This window comes from Thalassophryne amazonica, chromosome 2 (genome assembly GCF_902500255.1).
Source record: "Thalassophryne amazonica chromosome 2, fThaAma1.1, whole genome shotgun sequence".
Taxonomy (NCBI): Eukaryota; Metazoa; Chordata; class Actinopteri; order Batrachoidiformes; family Batrachoididae; genus Thalassophryne; species Thalassophryne amazonica.
In genome coordinates, this window is record NC_047104.1 from 102,790,811 (window position 1) to 102,809,926 (window position 19,116).

Here is a 19,116-nt window from a genome sequence, read left to right on the forward strand (position 1 = left end):
TTTGGGCGTCTGTGCTCACAACACTAATGACTGATACTCAGAACCCCACTAAAATGGGAGATATAATATTTCATTCAGCACTGCAGCAGTTCTTATGTTATTGATCACACTTTGTCTGGTGCAGGAAACATCACCTCAGATGACTCTGAAATGATGTTATGGTTTGACTGTAGAAAGCATTATTAGATATAGTGATGGGAGTCTTAATGGGTCTGTGTGCTGTGCTGATATGGCTGCAAGCATGTATTTGTGTGTCACTTTGAATTCTGGAAGTAATTCTGGAAGTTTGCAGGCTGGTGTTATATTACTGTGTTGCTCCAGATTTCAGACAATTAGTGTACTGCAAAAAGCCATTACCGAGTGCTCATATCATTCTTTCTGGTTATCTCAACTGTTTTGTGGTGTTTCTCTAATGCTTCACTGCGGTGCTTCTTGTTAACAGCTCCTCGTCGAAGTCACAAATGCAAAGGTGAACCTCACTGCAGGATTATTACAATGCAGACGGATAAAGAATGGCACTCACTCTTTCCCAGACAAGGACTCGACTCCTGCTTCACAAAGGGTGTGTCTCCTCTTCTCATGTTTTTCTTGAGTCAGGCCTGCAGAAGAGGAATGAAGTGCACTCAGCCCTGAATGCAAAGTGCCCCCACCCCCAGATGTTCCATGCTAAAAATAAATAAAAAAAATAATAAGTCTTCACGTTAACAGTTAAATTACATTTAAAATTTATTTATTACATGCATTTATTTGTGTATAAATACACAAACCATTTACAATGTTTGTAACTCAAGTACAGCATAACAGATCATAAAACTAGGAAACATACATGTCAGCAACCAGAAGGACATTTTCCGGAGTGTTTTAGATTCCCACTGTCAGTCCTCATTTGGCCTACACACATATCTGAACGGTTCACTCACCTCAGGCTTTCACCACCTCTGTTCTCCCTGTGCATAACCAACATACGCACGTTGTTGTGATCAGAGCTATGTGAGGTGTCAACCTCCGCCCTGCAGTGCACGTCGCTCCATCCTTAACACTTTCATTGCAGTGCCTTATTACAAGGACATCAACAGAGAAGAAGCTACTTTATGACTCCTTGTTCTACACCTTTTCTTGCATCTTTCTACCATTTTAATGTTTCTTTGGTCAACATTTATGGGTGCAGTAAAATTATGCACATTTTTCTGTGTAATATATGACTGTATAAGCCCAGCCAATGCTCTTCACTTAGAAACTAATCACACCCTCCTGTGGTTGGTTTGCAGAATTGCAGGATGTTTTGCTCCTGCAATGATGACTGCATCTGAAACCAATGCTTGCAGGCTAAAATGTAAGCACCAAATAAATGTTATTTCAAGTGGGGGGTTTGGTGTGGTGAAAAAGTGCTGTGCAGCAGCTTTAGGCACCTTAGGACATATACAAATATGAACATATACAAACATAAGCCCCATCGAACATGCCCTGCCCCAAACCCTCCCCACCTTCCCTCTCATCTGCATGTTTGCTGTCCAACATTTTGCTATTTTATGAACATTAAAAATGCCCAAATCTTTTGTACATTGCCTTCATTTAATTCATTCATTTTCTGCCACTTATTCAGGTCTGGGTTGTAATGGCAGTAGACCAAGCAGACTAAAGCTTAATGCTTAAAAGCTTAAAGGTGAATGTTTCCTGCTTTGTGTAAAAAGTTTATTTTCTCCTATGTGCCAATAAATGGAATATTTCTGGGTTGTGGGCAAAACAATACATTTGAAGGCGTCATCTTGGCCTCGGGAAAGCATTGATCAACATTTGTCACATTTTCAGGTATTTTATGGCCCAAACAACTAATCGATTAATTGGCCGATTATTTTCTCAATTAATCAGCTATGAAAATAATCATTGATTGCAGCCCTAATGGCCTCAGTGGTTACTCAGGGACATTGAGGTGTACTGAAGGATTCTTTGGAGAGACCTCAGACAATAGATAGCCAGTCTTCATCATTAGTCACTAGGTAAGACCAAGACTTACTAATTGCCAGCACTGAAAAAAAAGTTTTGGTATCATCTAGAGCTACACCTTCTTTCATTTCAATACTTCCAGGTTTTGTTTCCTGTTCTGTTGTGTATTTCATGCTGTATTTGGCCACAGAGTGGGCATCATGTGCTACCCTGTCAGCTGACCCTCATGTGAAGGTGGTCACTGTATCCAGCAGGTGGCAGACATGTCTATAGAATATTTGATAAAGGAAAAATAAAGTTGCTTTTTCAGTTGATTTGGTGTATCTACATTAACCACAGTCAAATAACTTCACCCTCATTATTTTATTTATTAATTTGTTGATTTGGTAGATGATAGCATTGATTGTTTTTGAGTTGATGCTTTCACTAACATTCCTTTGATGTTGTGTGGGCCGCCAGAAGAGGAGGTACTGCTGGCCCACCACCAGAGGGCGCCCTGTCTGGAGTGCGGGCTCCAGGCACCAGAGGGCGCAGCCGCCTCACAGGAGCAGCCAGGGTGACAGCTGTCACGCATCACCTGCAACAGCTGTTACCAATCATCTGATCGGCAGGAGTATATCAGCAGGACGACGTCTCCACCTCTTTGCCGAGATATCGTTTCTACCGAGAAGGTAACGTACTCAGCTAACTGTTTGACAGTGATCTTTGTGACTTTGTGCATTACTCTGAGAGAACTTTCCAACGAGAGGTGGAGGTAGCTTACCTGCCGTTCGGATTCCTGGGTGCGAACGCGCCCTCCTTTAATTGTTCTTTATTCCTCGCCAGCAGTACCAGGTCCGACACGCGGAGGCAGTGGCCACCTGGGAATTCGGGACTTGGCGGCTCCAGTATTCCCGGGGTCTGGTGGCGGAGGAAACCGTGTGGTTCCGGTTCTACTTTGGAGAGGCGTCTCCTATCTTCGAGCCTGCCCACACGACACCTGTGTGAATTTGACTTTGTCCATTATTGTAATCTGTTGTACTTGTTGTGCATATTCACAACAGTAAAGTGTGTTATTTGACCTATTCCATTGTCCGTTCATTTGCGCCCCCTGTTGTGGGTCCGTGTACTTACACTTTCCCAACATTTGATGGCCAAACCCACTCACTCCTTCTGCATTTTGGCTATTCAAGCCCTATGCTGATACCAGCACAGGGATTAAACAAAGGGTAGGTCTCATAATACACTGCACCAACCTGTTATTTTATATTTTAAATCTGTAAATAATAATTAATTTGAAAAGATTCTGATGAAGCACAGCAGTTCAGAGAGGACTGTTGCCATTACTGGCTCACACACACTCATCTTCAACCACTTATCCAAGATCAGGTCACAGGGGGCTGGAGCCTATCACAGCAGTCATAGGGCACGAGGCAGGGTACACCCTGGAAAGAACACCAGTCTGTCACAGGGCCACATACAGACAAAAACATTCACACCCGCATGCACAACTACGGACAATTTAAAGTTTCCAGTTCACCTAACCTGCATGTCTTTGGATGTGGGAGGAAGCCGGAGCACCAGGAAGGATTCCGCGCAAACAGAGGAGAACATGAAAACTCCACACAGACCACAGGTGGGAATCGATCACACAATCTTCTTGCTGTGAGGCAACAGCGCTAACCGCTAATCCACTGTGCTGCCCTTTGCCCGGACATTTTTAAATTTTTTGATCATTTATTAATGATTCAACATTTCTGAAGCTTAAATATGATAAAATATTGCTCATAATCTGATCATCGTGTCTATGGAAGCTAATCCAGTTTTGTTAATATTGTATGTCTTTAATAGAGTGATTCAAATTTAAAGTACCCACTGGGTGGACGGTTTATTGGTATAAACTACATGGTGACCACCCCCCCCCCACCCCCAAAAAAAGAACCCATAAAAATTGTCTGTGTACAATCATTCCCCAAAGTTTCAGTTATCTTGGTCCTTTGCATAAAAGTCATGTTCTTTCAAAATTATGCTCCAAATGTTGTGATTTGTTGGTGAAATAGGTCTCCAGGCAAAATGTCTTCTCATTGGTTCACCACTACATGTTGGGGAGACGATTGTTCCAATCATATTCAAGAAATTTGCTGGTCCTTTGTATGACTTATTGTATGTAGCAGAAAGTTGTTTGAAAAGAATTTCACACTTTTGTATGTATGGCACTCCACAATGTAGATCATCCAAGGAATTGTTGCAGTTCATTACTGTTCAGCATTACTGCATGCTCTTATTTTTAATGAAGATGTAATAATACTACTATAACAAAAAGGGGGTTTTGCAGCTTTACCCAGCTAACTTCACTAGATGGCAATAGAGAACATGTAAAACCATTAAAACGTATCCTTCTCATTTTGGTCCACAAGAGGGTTTTGTACCTGCTCACAATCATACTGCAGTGGCAGCAGTACTTGGTATTCTTCATAGGTGTAAAACACTGTGACTGCACCAGGCCATCACAGCCTAACCCAACTCTCTCTGCAGTTAATTCCAAATGTTCTGCTTGCTGCACAATTTCCATACTACCATGTGGTGACAGTTGTGCACTTTGCAGCATTTAACTGGTTTGAAAGAAACATTAAATGCTGTCATATGAGAAAACTGTTACAGGCTGTGACACTTGGACTCCTCAGTAAGGATAAAGTGAGGATGATATGTCAACCAAGAAGGTCTGCAGCCAACCTGTTTGGTCTCTTGGCTGAATTTGATGACCGGACCACAATGCCCCCCCCCCCCACACACACACATTTTCCTCCTCATGCCCTAATTAGCTACCATTGAATACAGATGGAGCAAAGGCATCAGACTCCCCTAATGGCTTTGGGGCTCTTCTGTGGTTCAGGTTGAGCCAACAAATATTAACTGAACTGAGCAGGAATGTGGCCGGCATGCTGTCTGCCCTTCAGAGAAGGGGTTTGGGGGGGGGGGTGCTTTATAACTAGGAGAATGTTGATGGAGGGCAGGATCTAATGAGACTCTGTAATCACTTAACAGGAACCAGGTGCTGAGTGTGTTGTTGTAGCTATGTACACCAGACAACAGAATGCTATTTTTAATGCACGAGCCAGAAGAATAGTGCAGCTTTTGTATGCAAAATGTTTATTAGATGGTAACACTTATTGCTTTGACAAATAAAATAGAATATCTTTACAAATATATAATATCCCCATAAAACAGACATTCTGTTACCACAGTTTGCAAAAGAATAAGAAATCGCTACAATGCCCATATATATTTCTTCCTGTACAAAAATAGTTCAATCTGCACATAAATGTAACCTCTATATGATATTTAAATAAAAGGAATTCTTATATACATATACCAGCAATAAAAACAAATATTAATTGCACGTGTGTTAACAATAACAGCTTCAAGTATATTTAAGTCCATTGTGGACTGTCACACAGAATCTAAGGTATTTTTCCATAGTGTCCAAAACATGATATAGACTTGGAGCGTCTAAGCTCTGGAGCCTATCTCTCTGTTTGGCATTGTGATAAAGATCTTTTCCTGACGATTCTTTTGACTTTACGTCCAAATGGAAAAGTGCATACTAGTACTGACAGTTTATTGGAATTCGGCAGTTTAATCCTTAGACGATAAAAAGTCCTTGCCTTGAGGAAGACGTGTATAAAGTCCCGGAATGTTAGCCGAGAGTTTCCTCATTAAAACGAAGGTCGTGTCCACTTTGCTGGGGATTAGCACCCTTTCTTTGCCTCTGCTGAGCAGAAAGCAGCAGCACTCGTAGTTGCTCTACACTGTGCCGTCCAGTGTCTGTAAGCTAGTTGCAGTTTTTGATCTCCACAGCTCATCGCTGCAAAGCCCAGCTTTTAGAGAAACTCAGTGCATTTAGTCTTGCTCTGACTCAGTCCTTGTGCCGAGGCCGGGAAAAAATGTGCTGAAGAACACTTGGCAGGGTTCTGAGGCATTTGGAGAATTTTAGAGCAGAGAGGACACTCACTCTGTTCTCTGCTCTTTTGCTCCCATGTGCTCCTGCTCATGTCCGTCTGAGGAGGGCCTCAAATTTGTGAACTTGGGAATCAACTTTGCTCCACACGGGCTTCATCTTTCCCGCCTCTAACCTGAGTGTGACTCTGTGCTCCGGAAGAGCACGCCGCCTCCGGCCGTATCCCTGCGGGCTGATCTTTGATGGGGGAGCACTTCGAAGTTTGTTGCTGAGCTGGTGCAAACGGTGGGCCAGGTCATGCACCGTGCATGTGCCAAGTGAGCAACCGGTTCTTTTAGAAGGGTTCATTGAGGACCTCTTGGTTCGGATGTTGATGTGAGAACTGCATGACAAAGGGAAAGATAGACATGAAGCTTTACCATGTGATAAGGAGTCGCTGTTGATTTTTTTGGGTGTGTGTCCCTTGTCTTTGTCTTAGAGGACACATTTCATTAAAGGATTGTGGACCTTATGTGCACTGACCTGGAATGTGGCAGCAGTATGTTCCTGACATCATCTGGTCTGACAAAGTGCTCAGACGCCGTGGTCTTCTCCACAGATACCAGGTCCCGTATTAATCTGTTCTCTATCCACATGCTCAGCCTGAGAGAGCAGAAAAATCTCAATTAGATATTTTAATGTAGAGGCAAAAAAACCCAAAAACCCTGTCTTTTATTTGCTGAATACGTTTGTGAAAATTCAAAGGACTGTAGACTTTTGGGTTTACTCACCTTTTCTTCTGCTCTGGGTTTATTTCGAGTTCTGCGCTGTGTGCTACTGCAGCTAGTATGCAGCAATAGAGGAAAGACTGGAAGATCAATTTCATCTTGACCTGTGTGGAGCACAGACAAAACATTGTGTTGGTTATTTATCAAGGCCATAAATTAATATATAACTTACTGAATTTTCTGCTGTCCCTCTGTATGCAGAAACCTGCCACATATATATCTATAACACTGACAGTTGTTAACACGAGTCCAAAAGACAAGTTTTTTTTTTGTTGTTGTTTTTTTGCACCTATCATTCATTTATTTATAAAGTTAAGCTGAGGTCATTTTTGCTTAGTTAACTGTTGAAACTGCTTTGGGTGCCTGCTAGTAAAGCAAAGGACACTGTCTACAAGGACAAAATTATGACCAAAAAAAAAGCAGGTTAAGTGTAACTAATAAATATGATTAGTATGAACCTTTTGTATAATGCATCTGCTGGGTATTTTTAAAGATCTGACCTGCTTATATAACCAGAGATAACCTGTCCTTGTCTGCACACTGGTGCCCTGAAGTCACAGGAGCAATGGCTTGTTGAAAGTGCACGTACCTGTTTGTTCCACTTCAGCTGGATGAGAAGCTTCCTTTGCTTGCTTGAATCAGGCACAAGTAGTACTCCAGAGGTTTCTTCAAATTGCTTGTGTAAGGCAGCTCTGACACTCTGCTAATAGCTCTTCCACACCAGATAGGGAGCCTTTATAGAGAAGGTGGGAGGGGCCCATTGACTGACACACACACACACACACACACGCACATGCACACACACGCGCACTCATCCTTTTCTCCCACCCCACCAGGCATGCTTTTAGTCCAATCATGCAACACAATAAAAAGGAAAAAGCCACATTCTATCATAGTTTAATTGATGGTCAGTCAAAAGTGTTACTTCTTTACAACTTTGTGTTACTCATGTGCCACATGAGTCTAATATCCCCAGAAAGTGTGATTACAATAATAATAATAAAAAGTGCATACAAAAGCAACAAATCCGTGGCTATCGATTTAATAAGATAACAATATGTTTATCCTGGTGGATACAAGTGTGGATTTTCTGGCATAATTCAATCTGAATTGTCAGAGGTAAAAGCCTAAACAGCTTGGTTGATAGAGTTAAACTTTAACATGGGTTTGATATTGCTCTGTTCAGGTTCCATTGAGTCCAACAGGCTAATTGTGTAATGTTAAATTTAGGAATGTCTCTATGGTCTCCAGGACACTCCCTGACACAGGGAAGTTCCATTTCAGCTTGAACATACAGTGGATATGGTAAGAAACCACAAACTGACAACTGATAACTGATCAAATACAGAAACTATGTCAACCTATAAGCACCATGTACACAATGTGTTTGTATACACAGGGCAAATATATGACTTTGAGTAAATCCTGTCATTTATTTTGACATTTGGAACAATATGAAATGGAATTTTACCACTAATAAATCTGGACTTAAGCAACTATTGGCTAAACCATTTTTTTAAATCATTCAGATGCCTTGAAGGTTTGACAATTTGTGACCTTAATTTGATGTACAAAGGAGTACATTCAGTGACTGAAGACACAGTAAACATAAGAATCATAAAAAGTTTTATTCAAAGACACTTTGTCAATGAATGTTTATGTTAACGTGATCATATTATCCACCTTGGCAGAGCACTAACGTAGGCTACCAGATGTCTTAAAGACAGATAAAGTTTGTATCCATAAATATACACTGAGGTGATGGAGCGTGAAAAGCAAACTAACTCTACAACCACATTAGCTACAGATGGGGGCGACAAGCAGTTGGTGTTTGTCACTTGATGGGTGTTCCTTGATTGTATAATTATTTAGGTTAGATCAGTTAAACATTAAACATTCAATCATTAAACATTAGGTTACCCAATTTTTAAGCTTTTAACAACTTAATTTTTTTTATTGTTATTGCAAAAACATTTTTAGGCTGACTTAACACAATATTTAGCTCATTATACGTGTGTTTTCTTAGGTCACCATCATAAACATCAATAGAAGAAATTATTTCAAACAAGCTAAGTGACAAACTTGTTTACTATCCGTGTAGGTAAGACCCTTCGACTGCGCCCTTGTTTTCATTCGGGGTTGCCACAGCAAATCTGAGGTGGATCTGATTGTTAAATTGGCAGATGCCCTTCCTGACGCAAATGTGCCAGGGGTGGGATTTGAACCAGGAACCTTAGGCACTGACACCAAGTGCACTAACCACATGGCCACCACCCCTACACTTCAACAAACTTTTAGAAATTCCTAACAAGAACAACCATGTTAGGAATATCACAAAGCCATGTGTAAAATCTCTTTATGCTATTTAAAAAAAAAAAAAAAACTACAAACAAATCTTTGTAAATCTGAACATTCTAAATATGCTCCAGTCTATGTCAATGGCATTTAATGTCACTGTAATTATTTGCAGCTTTTACTTAACTATGCATTGTGTGTCTGCACTCATTAATAAAGCTTGAATCAAAATGTTTTTGTGTCATTGTTGACTTGCCCAGACATGCTGAGTGGGAGGATCAGGGACCCATTTGAATAAGAAATCTGCCTAGGCAAAAACTTAGATTGGTAGATCTATTTTTTCCTGTCAGTGTAGGAGGAGATTGTATTTCAGTTGTTCTGCTAGAAACAAAGCTTTTAAAGCAAGACATTATGTTAATCTAATTGAAAAGTTTAATTTTTGACTTGAAAAAGGTGATAAAATAATAATGGCAACACAGAAAATTAACCTGTTACAAACAGTAATAGGTAAACCAGTATTGATCGGTATGTCTGGTATTTATATTGTGTATTTGTATTTATATTTATATTTGCAAACTGTTTTTCTTTTTTTCACTTTTGATACTGTGCTGCTATACAATTCTGGAAATTGCGGTTTTGTCTAATCTAATCTAATTAACTTTTTTTTCACTTGTGGCAACTCAATAAATTAGGTGATTTCAGTGTGTGCCTTGAATGATTTATTAAAGTGTACAAGGTAGTTAGAAAAACACATATTTGACACAATATGACCCATTTAAAACTAAAAACAATTGTACACAACATAAAGGATAGATCTGAAAAATGGAGAAATGAAAGCATTTTAATCTATGACTCAGAACAAAATTCCTGTCATTGCATGAGACATATGTTAACTCAAACTTATTGAGGGTAAAGATGCTGACACATTAGGGAAGTGACAATCTGAAAACAACTGAGTAATCATGCAAATCACAGACTACTTTCTTCAAAACACATGCAAGCTTTAAGCTGTCACATTGGCACCAGCATTCAGGTTTCATCAATGCAGAAAATTCCAGTGTAAGAATTTCCACATATGTTGAAAATTTGTATTAATGGGTAGATGTGATCAATAATAATAGTTTCATTTTTGATTCTTGTTTTAGTTTCAGCAGAGGGAAATACCAACACACTGTTGTCTTTCAACATGATTTTAAGCATGTTTTAAAACAGGCATTCCATTCAACCCAGTCATCATTAATTGCAACTGAGCCCCATTGAGATCAATTTGATTGCAACCTCATTCCACACGCAGGGTCACATTTTAGACAGACACCCACACAAACATGTAAAAATGTCAACCACATGTATTGTAAACGAGTAAACATTCTGTAAGCACTTTGTAATGATAATTGCCTCCGGTGGACAAGTAAGCCCCTTAACAGAGTTTACAACAAGAGATTGTGCAATCGTGACAACTCCAAACTGCTTTTGGCTCCTTTTATAGTAATCTTCTTTTGCTCCCCCATGTGGCTGGTGTCACCGGATGACGGGCAGCATTAGCACTACCTTGTTCTCTGCAGGTTCAGGAAGCAGGAAGACAAAACAATTAGAGCTCACGCATACCTGCCTCTACTGTAAAAACATCCATTTAAAGATGATTCACAACTCTGATACACCTTGAATATATGTGCATGCCCTGCTTATTTATGTAACAATAAACATGACGTAAAGATATACATGTGATGGCTTGGCTTCAACTATTTCACAGCCTCCATCTAAATCTTCCTTTCACTATAGGAAGCTAAAAGGCTAGCACAGCTAAGAGGAAGATGTAGAGTGAAAGTACACTGCATGTGGAAATAGCTGAGTGTGCTGCTGCTGTGGTTTATGACACCGGTTTGTGTGTTACTGTCACGCACAGGAATTTCACATGCAATTGCCTGTGACAGCTATTCCTGTGTGCACAGTTGCTTAACATTGTGTACTAGCCACAAGCCCTGTGTACTTTCAGTGAAATAGCAATCGTGCTTTGTTTACAAGTGCACTTGTTCAAGAAGCAGCTGAAGACTAATGTTTTTAAGTTGGTGTTCAAGTAGCACTCAGTTGTTTCTGGTTTATTTTAGCCGAAGCTTACTGATTTTATTGATGTTTTATTTCTTCTTATCCTGGGTTTGTTTCGTTTTTAGTGCAACACCTTGTGATTTTTATAGTGAAAGGTGTTATATAAATGTAATTTACTTACTTTACAGGTGGTATTACATTTTGAAGTAAGTCTGTTACCTCTGTGAATTAAACTGAACTATTTTAGTTGGTACAAAAGCTCAACCATGTGAGTCGGAATGTTTTGTGTGTGTGCACGTGCGTGCACACACTCACATACACAACACAGCTAAGATAGTTTTTTTCCTTTTTTACACCTTTTTATTTACATGATGTAGCGTGGTCACATTTTTGGTCCTTCAGAGCAGAATCGTATGGGTTTGGACCAGGATTGCAGAATTTAATTGGTTCTGTGTTGTTGTTGTTTGTGTGTGTGTGTGTGTGTGTGTGTGGTGTGTGTGTGTGTGTGTGTGTGTGTGTGTGTGTGTGTGTGTGTGTGTGTGTGTGTGTGTGTGTGTGTGTGTGTGTGTGTGAGAGAGAGAGAGAGAGAGAGAGAGAGAGAGAGAGAGAGAGAGAGAGAGAGAGAGAGAGAGAGAGAGAGAGAGAGTGAAGGTCCTCTTTTGGGCGATGTGGACATCTTGTAACATAACAATTTTCCATTAGTCATATTAGTTCAATAAAAATTTAGTTGCAATGGGACATGTGTGAACTTGTTCAGGGAGGGTCCAATAGTCCTAGGGTCCGCTGGTCCTAACCTCTTTATATTATTTGATGGTGTACATTACAACCCTAAACCGGTTTTAAAGTTCACATTAAATGTAATACTTTAAAATAGCTCACAAACCAGATTCAATTTTGTTCAATTTACAAAAATAAAAAATGATTCTGTTGACATATTGACACCATTTATCACCTTTAATTGTGCTGTTGCCAATAAATCTGTTGAATTGAAAATCAACAAATAACGGTAATTTACCATAATTAAAGTTTTTTTTATTGTAACACTTTTGTAACATTACTTAACCTGCTTTAGTGCAGCATATAGCCTTCCATAAATGTAAAAACAATGTCAACATGCTCTCATTAATACTAGACTAGGGTAAAGTTCCCTTTCAGACAGACACATGTAAAGTTGACCGTTTGCATAATTACCATATTTTCCATAGTACGAGTATAAGGCAGAGGTTTTTGTGGTGTTGTTTTTGTTTTTTTTCTTTCTTTCTATTTTGGGAGGTCCTGTGACTTATATACTGAAAAATCACACATTTCTTTCTAATAATAATAACTATAATGACTATTTATGTAGAACTTTCCTAGGAATCAAAGCTTTAAACAAAATAAACTCTAATTTGTGATTTGTGTGCATTGTTGTAGTGTACTTCCTTTTTTATTAAAGAGGTGATAATACAGAAAAAAAGGTGTGACTTATTCTCCAGTGCAACTTATATTCAGGTGCAACTTATACTGTGGAAAATATGGTACATGTGTTTGTAGGATTAATGGAGTCAGTGAGTGGGTTTTCAAAATGTAAGTGACATCGTAAAATCTACTGCATATTCAGCTCTGACATTTTGGGTTCTTGTAGATACAGGTGAAGACCAGTGAACCTCCTGTTTTGGGGAATGTTGACCTCTTTTAACATGCACTATGACCAGATCGTAAAATAAAGGCAGGCAGGCCTATCAGGTTTTTATGAAGTTTTATAACAAATCAGAGTCCCAATGGCTACATCATAGCATTTTAAAAGTTTAAACTGAGAGTTGTTTTTCTTAATGTTTCACACAGTTTTATTTTTATTTAACAACATTGCTACTTAGACATTTTCACTTAATTCTGTCGTATTTAGAGAATATTTGTAAATTTACAACAGTTTTTTTGTGCATAATTTATTAAATTATCTTTTATTCATTTAATTATTGCCTCCATCAATGAGGTATTTTGGTGACCTGTGTCAGTTTTACTATTAGACAGCTTTATATCTTAAAAAGTTATGAAATTGACAGTGAAAGTGTGTTTGTTGATGATATTGCCAAGATGAAGAACTGATTATATTTTGGTGCTGACTTGGATCTGCATTTCTGGGAAATCAGTCGTACAGAAAAACTGACAGAGAGAGGCAAGGACGCTGAAATAATCTCCATGTCTCCACTATCAGATGGCGGCGGTAACAACAACAACATTGTTCCCAATATAAACTCTGACAGTTGTTGGGCCTCTGCAGAGATACGCACTTTTGAAATGTTTCACTATCTTATTTTGGTTGTTGTAAGTTGGTAATAGATATGAGGAACAATGACATTTTTGAACTTTTGTCAAAACCATGACAACATTAGAATTTTTTGATTACTTCTGATTTTAAACATTCCAAGAATACAGTTCTCCACTATAATTATCAATATACAGGACTGTGCAACAGCTTTAAACTAGGTTTTAGGCACATTAGAAGCTGTAAAATACCTAATGTATCGGGAATATGTGTGATCACTTTACACATTTGAAAATGTGTCTTTTTTTTTTAGGGTTTAAGCAAACAGAATTTCTTTGTGGTGGCATCCTGCATTTTATAAGAAAATCTGGTTGTAATTATTTAAGTTTTGCACTGCTTTGAGCTTTAGCAACTGTTTTAGTGTAGTCATACATCAAGGCAGTACTGCAACTGGAGTAGAAGAAGAAGAAGTCCTTTATAGGTCTTGAGGCCCGTTGGTACTTATCTCTGGATTCTGTAGCATCAAACGGATAAGTCTACGACTACACCTGAACGGGACACCAGTCTGACACAGGTTACTTCCCCAGCCAAGGCCAGTGCCCATTGAAAGCTCAATGGACTGAGACAATGTCGATTAAGTGTCTTGTCTAAGGACATAGACAGGTAGCATGACCCCCCCATTAACATTTTCAACACATCATTTCTAAACATTCTAACATTCTAGTTTTATTTTGGATACTTACATTATTTTATTTTCACACAGAAACAAAATTATCTCATAAAAACCATAAAATACCAAGGTCAAAATTATTAACCCCCCCGATCCATTGTATGTCCTTGTTGCTGCATAACAGCCTGTAGTCGTTTGTTGTAGTTTTCATTATGTCTCAGACATGTTGCCTGAGGTATCCCAGCCCATTCTTCTTTGGCGAATCTCTCAAACTCCTCCAGATTTGATGGTCTTCTGGCGTGGACCTTGGTCTTCAGTTTACTCCACAGATTTTCAATGGGATTCAAGTCAGGGCTTTGTTCAGGCCAGTCAGTAATGTTCATTCTGCTGGAGGGAGTTCTTCAACAGGAGTGATGTATGTTTTGGTTCATTGTCATGTTGGAAGACAAAGAACGACCCAGACCCAATATTGCTGGTGACTGAGGTGTTCTTTCAAAATCTTCACATGTGCTTCTTTCATCATGATTTCTTCCACCTTAAGGAGATTCCCTGTTCCAAACACACTGAAGCATGACTGTGTTCTTTGGGTTACACACACTAAATTTTACACACACTGTGATAGAGTGTAATTTACTCTGTTTAGACTGGGATCAAATGATATCCCAGCAGAGTAAATTTTACTCAGCAAAATTTCCTGTGTAGCGACAGCTGTACGTGGCATTAGAGGCAGCTCCAATTTTACACAAATTGCATACGTTTCCTGCTTCGTGCGCAATTCGACCACATTCGTACTGTGTGTGGGGGCCCTAAGGAAAGACTAATGATTCAATAGATTATACCCAAATTTATTGGCTGTGATCATAATAAAGTTTTGCCCGTGGATATTGTTATGGATCTTTCAATATCTGCAGGAACATGTTACAGATGTTTTATCACTCAGTGGTCTCCAGCATCATCTTCTTCGCTGTAGTGTGTTGAGCAGCAGGCTGGAGGCAGCTGACATAAACAAACTCAACAAGCTCATCAGGAGGGCTGGCTCTGTCCTGGGGATGGAACTGGAGTCTGTGATGGAGGTGTCAGAGAGGAGGATGTTGAGAAAACTGCTCACTATCAGGGACAACACCTCCCACCCCCTGCATGCCACACCGATGTCCTGTCAGAGCACCTTCAGCAAAAGACTGAGACCACTGATGTGCACCACAGAACACCACAGGAGGTCCTTCCTACCTGTGGCAATCAGACTGTATAACTCCTCCCCCTTCTGCAGGACAAATATATAATGATCAGCGTTTTTCAGTTACCCAGAGCTATGTGCAATACTGTCAACATCTTGTGCAAGTGTCTTCAGTCATTTTGCATAAACATGTTGTACTTGTTAACATTGTAAAAGAAAAAACTGCACTGTTACTGTTTCGCCACTCTGGCAATATAACTTCTTATTTTTATCCTTATTCTTAAATGTAAGTATGTGTTAATAGGTTGTTATTACAGCAGTCACGTGACACCCTAACCCCAATAGCCGAAATAACTCAAAAATCTTCCAGAGATACATGAACCAAAAAAATAACTGAAACAAGAAATGTCAGTTGATACGAACAAGTGAAAAAACCAAAAATGTTGTTCACCCCGTTGGAGAATCCAACTCCAGTGTTGCAGACTGAACGGTCCGCCCCTAAAAATTGGTCCGCGCTGCCTCTACTGCGCATGCGTTATTTCAGAGCTCTGAGACAGAGTCTCTTCACCCAAAGCGATCAAATGGATTAATGGGATTATTAACCATCAGATTACAAGGTAAAACCTCTTATATCATTCTAAAGTCAGTTTCAAGCATAAATGAGGCCGTTGAAGCAGAAACAAGGTGATTCTTGGTGACACTTGGAAATAACCGATGCGCAGTGAAAGCATCAGCTAGAGCCCGTGTATTCGCAGCGCTCTGATCATTTCCTCCGTCTTTTATGATGAAATAATGCTGAATTTATGTGAAAATGATTGTTGTACAAAACCTTCAGATATCTGTCGCAGAGATAAATGATGACTGGAGTGCAGTTTTAAGCAGAAATGAGGTGATAATCTGTGAACTGCGGCTAATGATGCATGCGCAGTGAAGGCAAGGCGGACCGATTTTTAGGGGGGGACCGTTCGGTCAGCGATGAGATTAGGGTAGATTCATCCACAGGGAATGTGCTCGTATGAAGTCATATATTATACAAATCATGAATGTTTATGAGTTCAATGGTACGAAGCTGGAACATACCATTCCAGCTACCATTACACCATTATATATATATATATATACCATTCAACTCGGCGAAAGTTGAATGGTATGTTCCAGCTTTCACCGAATTAAATATTTGTTCCACTGAAAGAATGTAAAAAGTTCATTATTTGTTTTATATTGTATAACGGCTGAAATAGATCGTTGTCATTTCATATTATATTAATTTAAAAAACCAACAGAAAGGGACTTACATTTTGGTAACTCCTCAGTACAGAGAGAGAGAGAGAAAAAAAAAACGTCAGACATTAATCCCAGCTTTGGTGCGTCACTGCTAGCTTTGACATCAACAATCTAATGCGAACTTTAAATAGGAGTCCCAAAAATAATTCTGACAATGAAGTCCGCCATGCCGTGCATCAAATCATCATCGTCAGACAAACAAACTCCGCCATGTTTGAAATGCAAGAAATGAAATGCAAGAAATGAAGAAATGCAAGCCAGCATGAAATGCAGTCACCAAAGGCTTTCAGATGTAGATGTAAATTTCTGGTTAATGTATACTAGAATTATAATAATAATAATATATTAATAAATATTTATTTATTTATTGTCTAAACCCAGGACAAATCACACCCAGGTTACGTGCCATTGATATTCCCATACCAGAAGGTCATTAACTTCCTGATAACCAAGAAACAACAAATCTCAGGTGCAACGGTTACCACGTGACCAGAACCACTCCGTGCGTGCAAAGGATCATGGGACCCTGAAGTCTCTTGTGGTCACATGACCTTTGACCTTAGGTGATCTTGAAAGGTGAAATTCAAAAGTCAGAAACTTTATCTCAAGCAATTTAGGATTCTGTCTTGGATAAAATGGTTCAGTTTTGGACAGAATTGATCAAATGTCAAAGCCACCTTGAAGCATATATTATGGTGTTAGTGTATCACAAAAATTCTTTTACATGACAAACATGTGAGGCACGCTGTGTTCCAACTCCGTGCCCATGTCTTGTTAGTGTAAAAAATGAGGTTTGTAATTAGTAATATGAATATGAATGTCTGGGTGTATGAATGACATTGTTTTGTTGACCCTCTGATGATAGAAAAATCAAATATCAAACTTTTTTGTTTTTTATATCTTTGACACAGTCCGGTGTGGGATCCACAGCTGTGCTGACACTGACACAAGCGTGCCGTTCTTGCCGTGCCCGTGCCCGTGCCCCGGGCACAGTGCTGTTTGTAAACTCGGGGTGCCCACGCCCATGGATGGCGCGCCTGCATCCCACACGCAAGCGCACTGACACGCCTTCTGTCAAACATGGCTGTGCTGTGGAAAAAGGAGAAATGTTAATTGTGTTGGTCTTGTGGGGAAAAGCAGCAGACATGCTCGATTGGCGGACTATTTATGGTGGTGGGCTACGACCAGGAGAAAGCCGGTAGTGTGTCTGGCTCGCCGAGGTGTCGGTCGCAGCTGCCGCTCGCTGTGATGATGCTACATAGCTCTCAGATTAGCTTAGCCGCTCAGCGACTGCAAACACTTGTTTTTTTTTTTCTTTGGGACACAGTTGGGTGCCGACTATCACCCGGTGCGCACGTATTAATGAAGCAAACATCTTCTGGTGAGCTTGCACTGGTGACACGTTTTTGGTATTTGAATTAGTAGAAAACTTTTACTGGCTTTAGAAGTGAGGATGTGTGCATCCTGTCCGTGTTGATCGCGCTGTGGCCGCCGCCCTTTAAAGGAGCAGACCCTGACTATGTAATGGTCGTGGGACTGTGACAAATCAAACGTCATGGATCGTTTTCGTTCTCCTGACACAGGCGATGTCCTGCATTGTTCACATATACTTTTTTTCCTGTTTTAAACCTGCGTCATGCTTAAGCTTAGTCGACCACTTTCTGTTTTCAATCGCTGCACCACACCTGCCAGTGATTATTTGTTGTTTTGTGTGTATGTATGTGTATATAAGGTGCTCATCTTTCATGTTGCACAGCAGAATGTTCCAGTGAATAATCCATCCATTCAGCAGTGTTCCTGTTGCCAGATGTTGAACAGAAAAGCACGCCCAGACTATAATCTTTCAAGGTGCCAGTGTATAGTAAGTAAGTCCCTTTGGCTTGTCCATGTTTCATTTGGGTTCGTTTGCACAGCAGATCCGAGATGGATCTGCCTGATGATTTCGTACAAGTTTTACGCTGGATGCCCTTCCTGACACAACTCCACATTACATGGAGAATGTGTAGGGTGGGTTCGAACTGGGAACCTTCCCACTGGAAACAAGTGCACCTTAAGGTTTTGATCGTCACACACAAAGAAAAGAAACACAAACCAGCATGAAATGCGGTCGCCAAAGGCAAATGTAAGATAAGCTATATTAGAATTAGAATTAGAATAATTACATATTAATACAGTGCATCCAGAAAGTGTTCACAGCGCTGCACTTTTTCCTCATTTTTACCCAAGGCCATCAAAATATGGCCATCGGGTCTTGAGATGGCTTTGCATCCGTCTGTCTGTCCGTCCATCTGTCAGTGCTCAGCACAATTCCAGTCTTATTGCTGCCGGAGTCTTCAAATTCACAGGGAACATTCTTGGGACACAGGTAGGAGTGGGGGTCAAGTGGTTAGTGCACTTGGTTTCAGTGCAGAAGGTGATAGGTTCAAATCCCATCCTGCCACATTTCTCCCATGCAGTGTGGAGTTGCGTCAGGAAGGGCATCTGGCGTTAAACCTGTGCCAAAATCAACATCCACCTTCGATCTGCTGTGGTGACTCTGAGAGAAAACAAGGGAACAGCTGCAGGAAAAAAAATTGTTGGGACACAGACCTTGAACAAGTTCAAAGATGGCTAACCTTGACCTATTTTAAGAGGTCAAAATGTCTCATTCTGTTTCCTATTTTTATGTTATCAATAATGCAATTGTGTTTTTTTTAGGGGGGGAAGGGGGTGGGGTGACAGCCAGTCAGAGTAGAGAGGCACAGTGACCTCTCTGGC

General features: G+C 40.0%; 2 protein-coding genes across 3 annotated transcripts in view; one reads left to right on the forward strand and one right to left on the reverse strand.

Moving 5' to 3' along the window:
• Window positions 1-5,056: 5,056 nt before the first annotated feature.
• On the reverse strand, window positions 5,057-7,369 carry adma (adrenomedullin a). Of its 2 annotated transcripts, none has more exons than XM_034190877.1 (4): window positions 7,238-7,369; window positions 6,652-6,752; window positions 6,404-6,523; window positions 5,057-6,263 (listed from the first exon to the last, which is right to left on the reverse strand). In XM_034190877.1, exons 2-4 carry the CDS (start codon window positions 6,744-6,746, stop codon window positions 5,972-5,974), a joined length of 507 nt encoding a protein of 168 aa, XP_034046768.1. In that variant the 5' UTR covers window positions 6,747-6,752; window positions 7,238-7,369; the 3' UTR covers window positions 5,057-5,971. The 2 variants fall into 2 exon arrangements, with proteins under 2 accessions (XP_034046768.1, XP_034046775.1); XM_034190884.1 differs by having other exon boundaries at window positions 6,652-6,756; window positions 7,243-7,348.
• Window positions 7,370-17,412: 10,043 nt separating this feature from the next.
• sbf2 (SET binding factor 2) overlaps window positions 17,413-19,116 on the forward strand; it is a 316,027-nt gene continuing 314,323 nt past the window's right edge. The window contains 1 exon segment of the mRNA XM_034163256.1: window positions 17,413-17,557. Within this exon segment, the coding sequence (XP_034019147.1) occupies window positions 17,527-17,557 (31 nt within the window). The 5' untranslated portion in view covers window positions 17,413-17,526.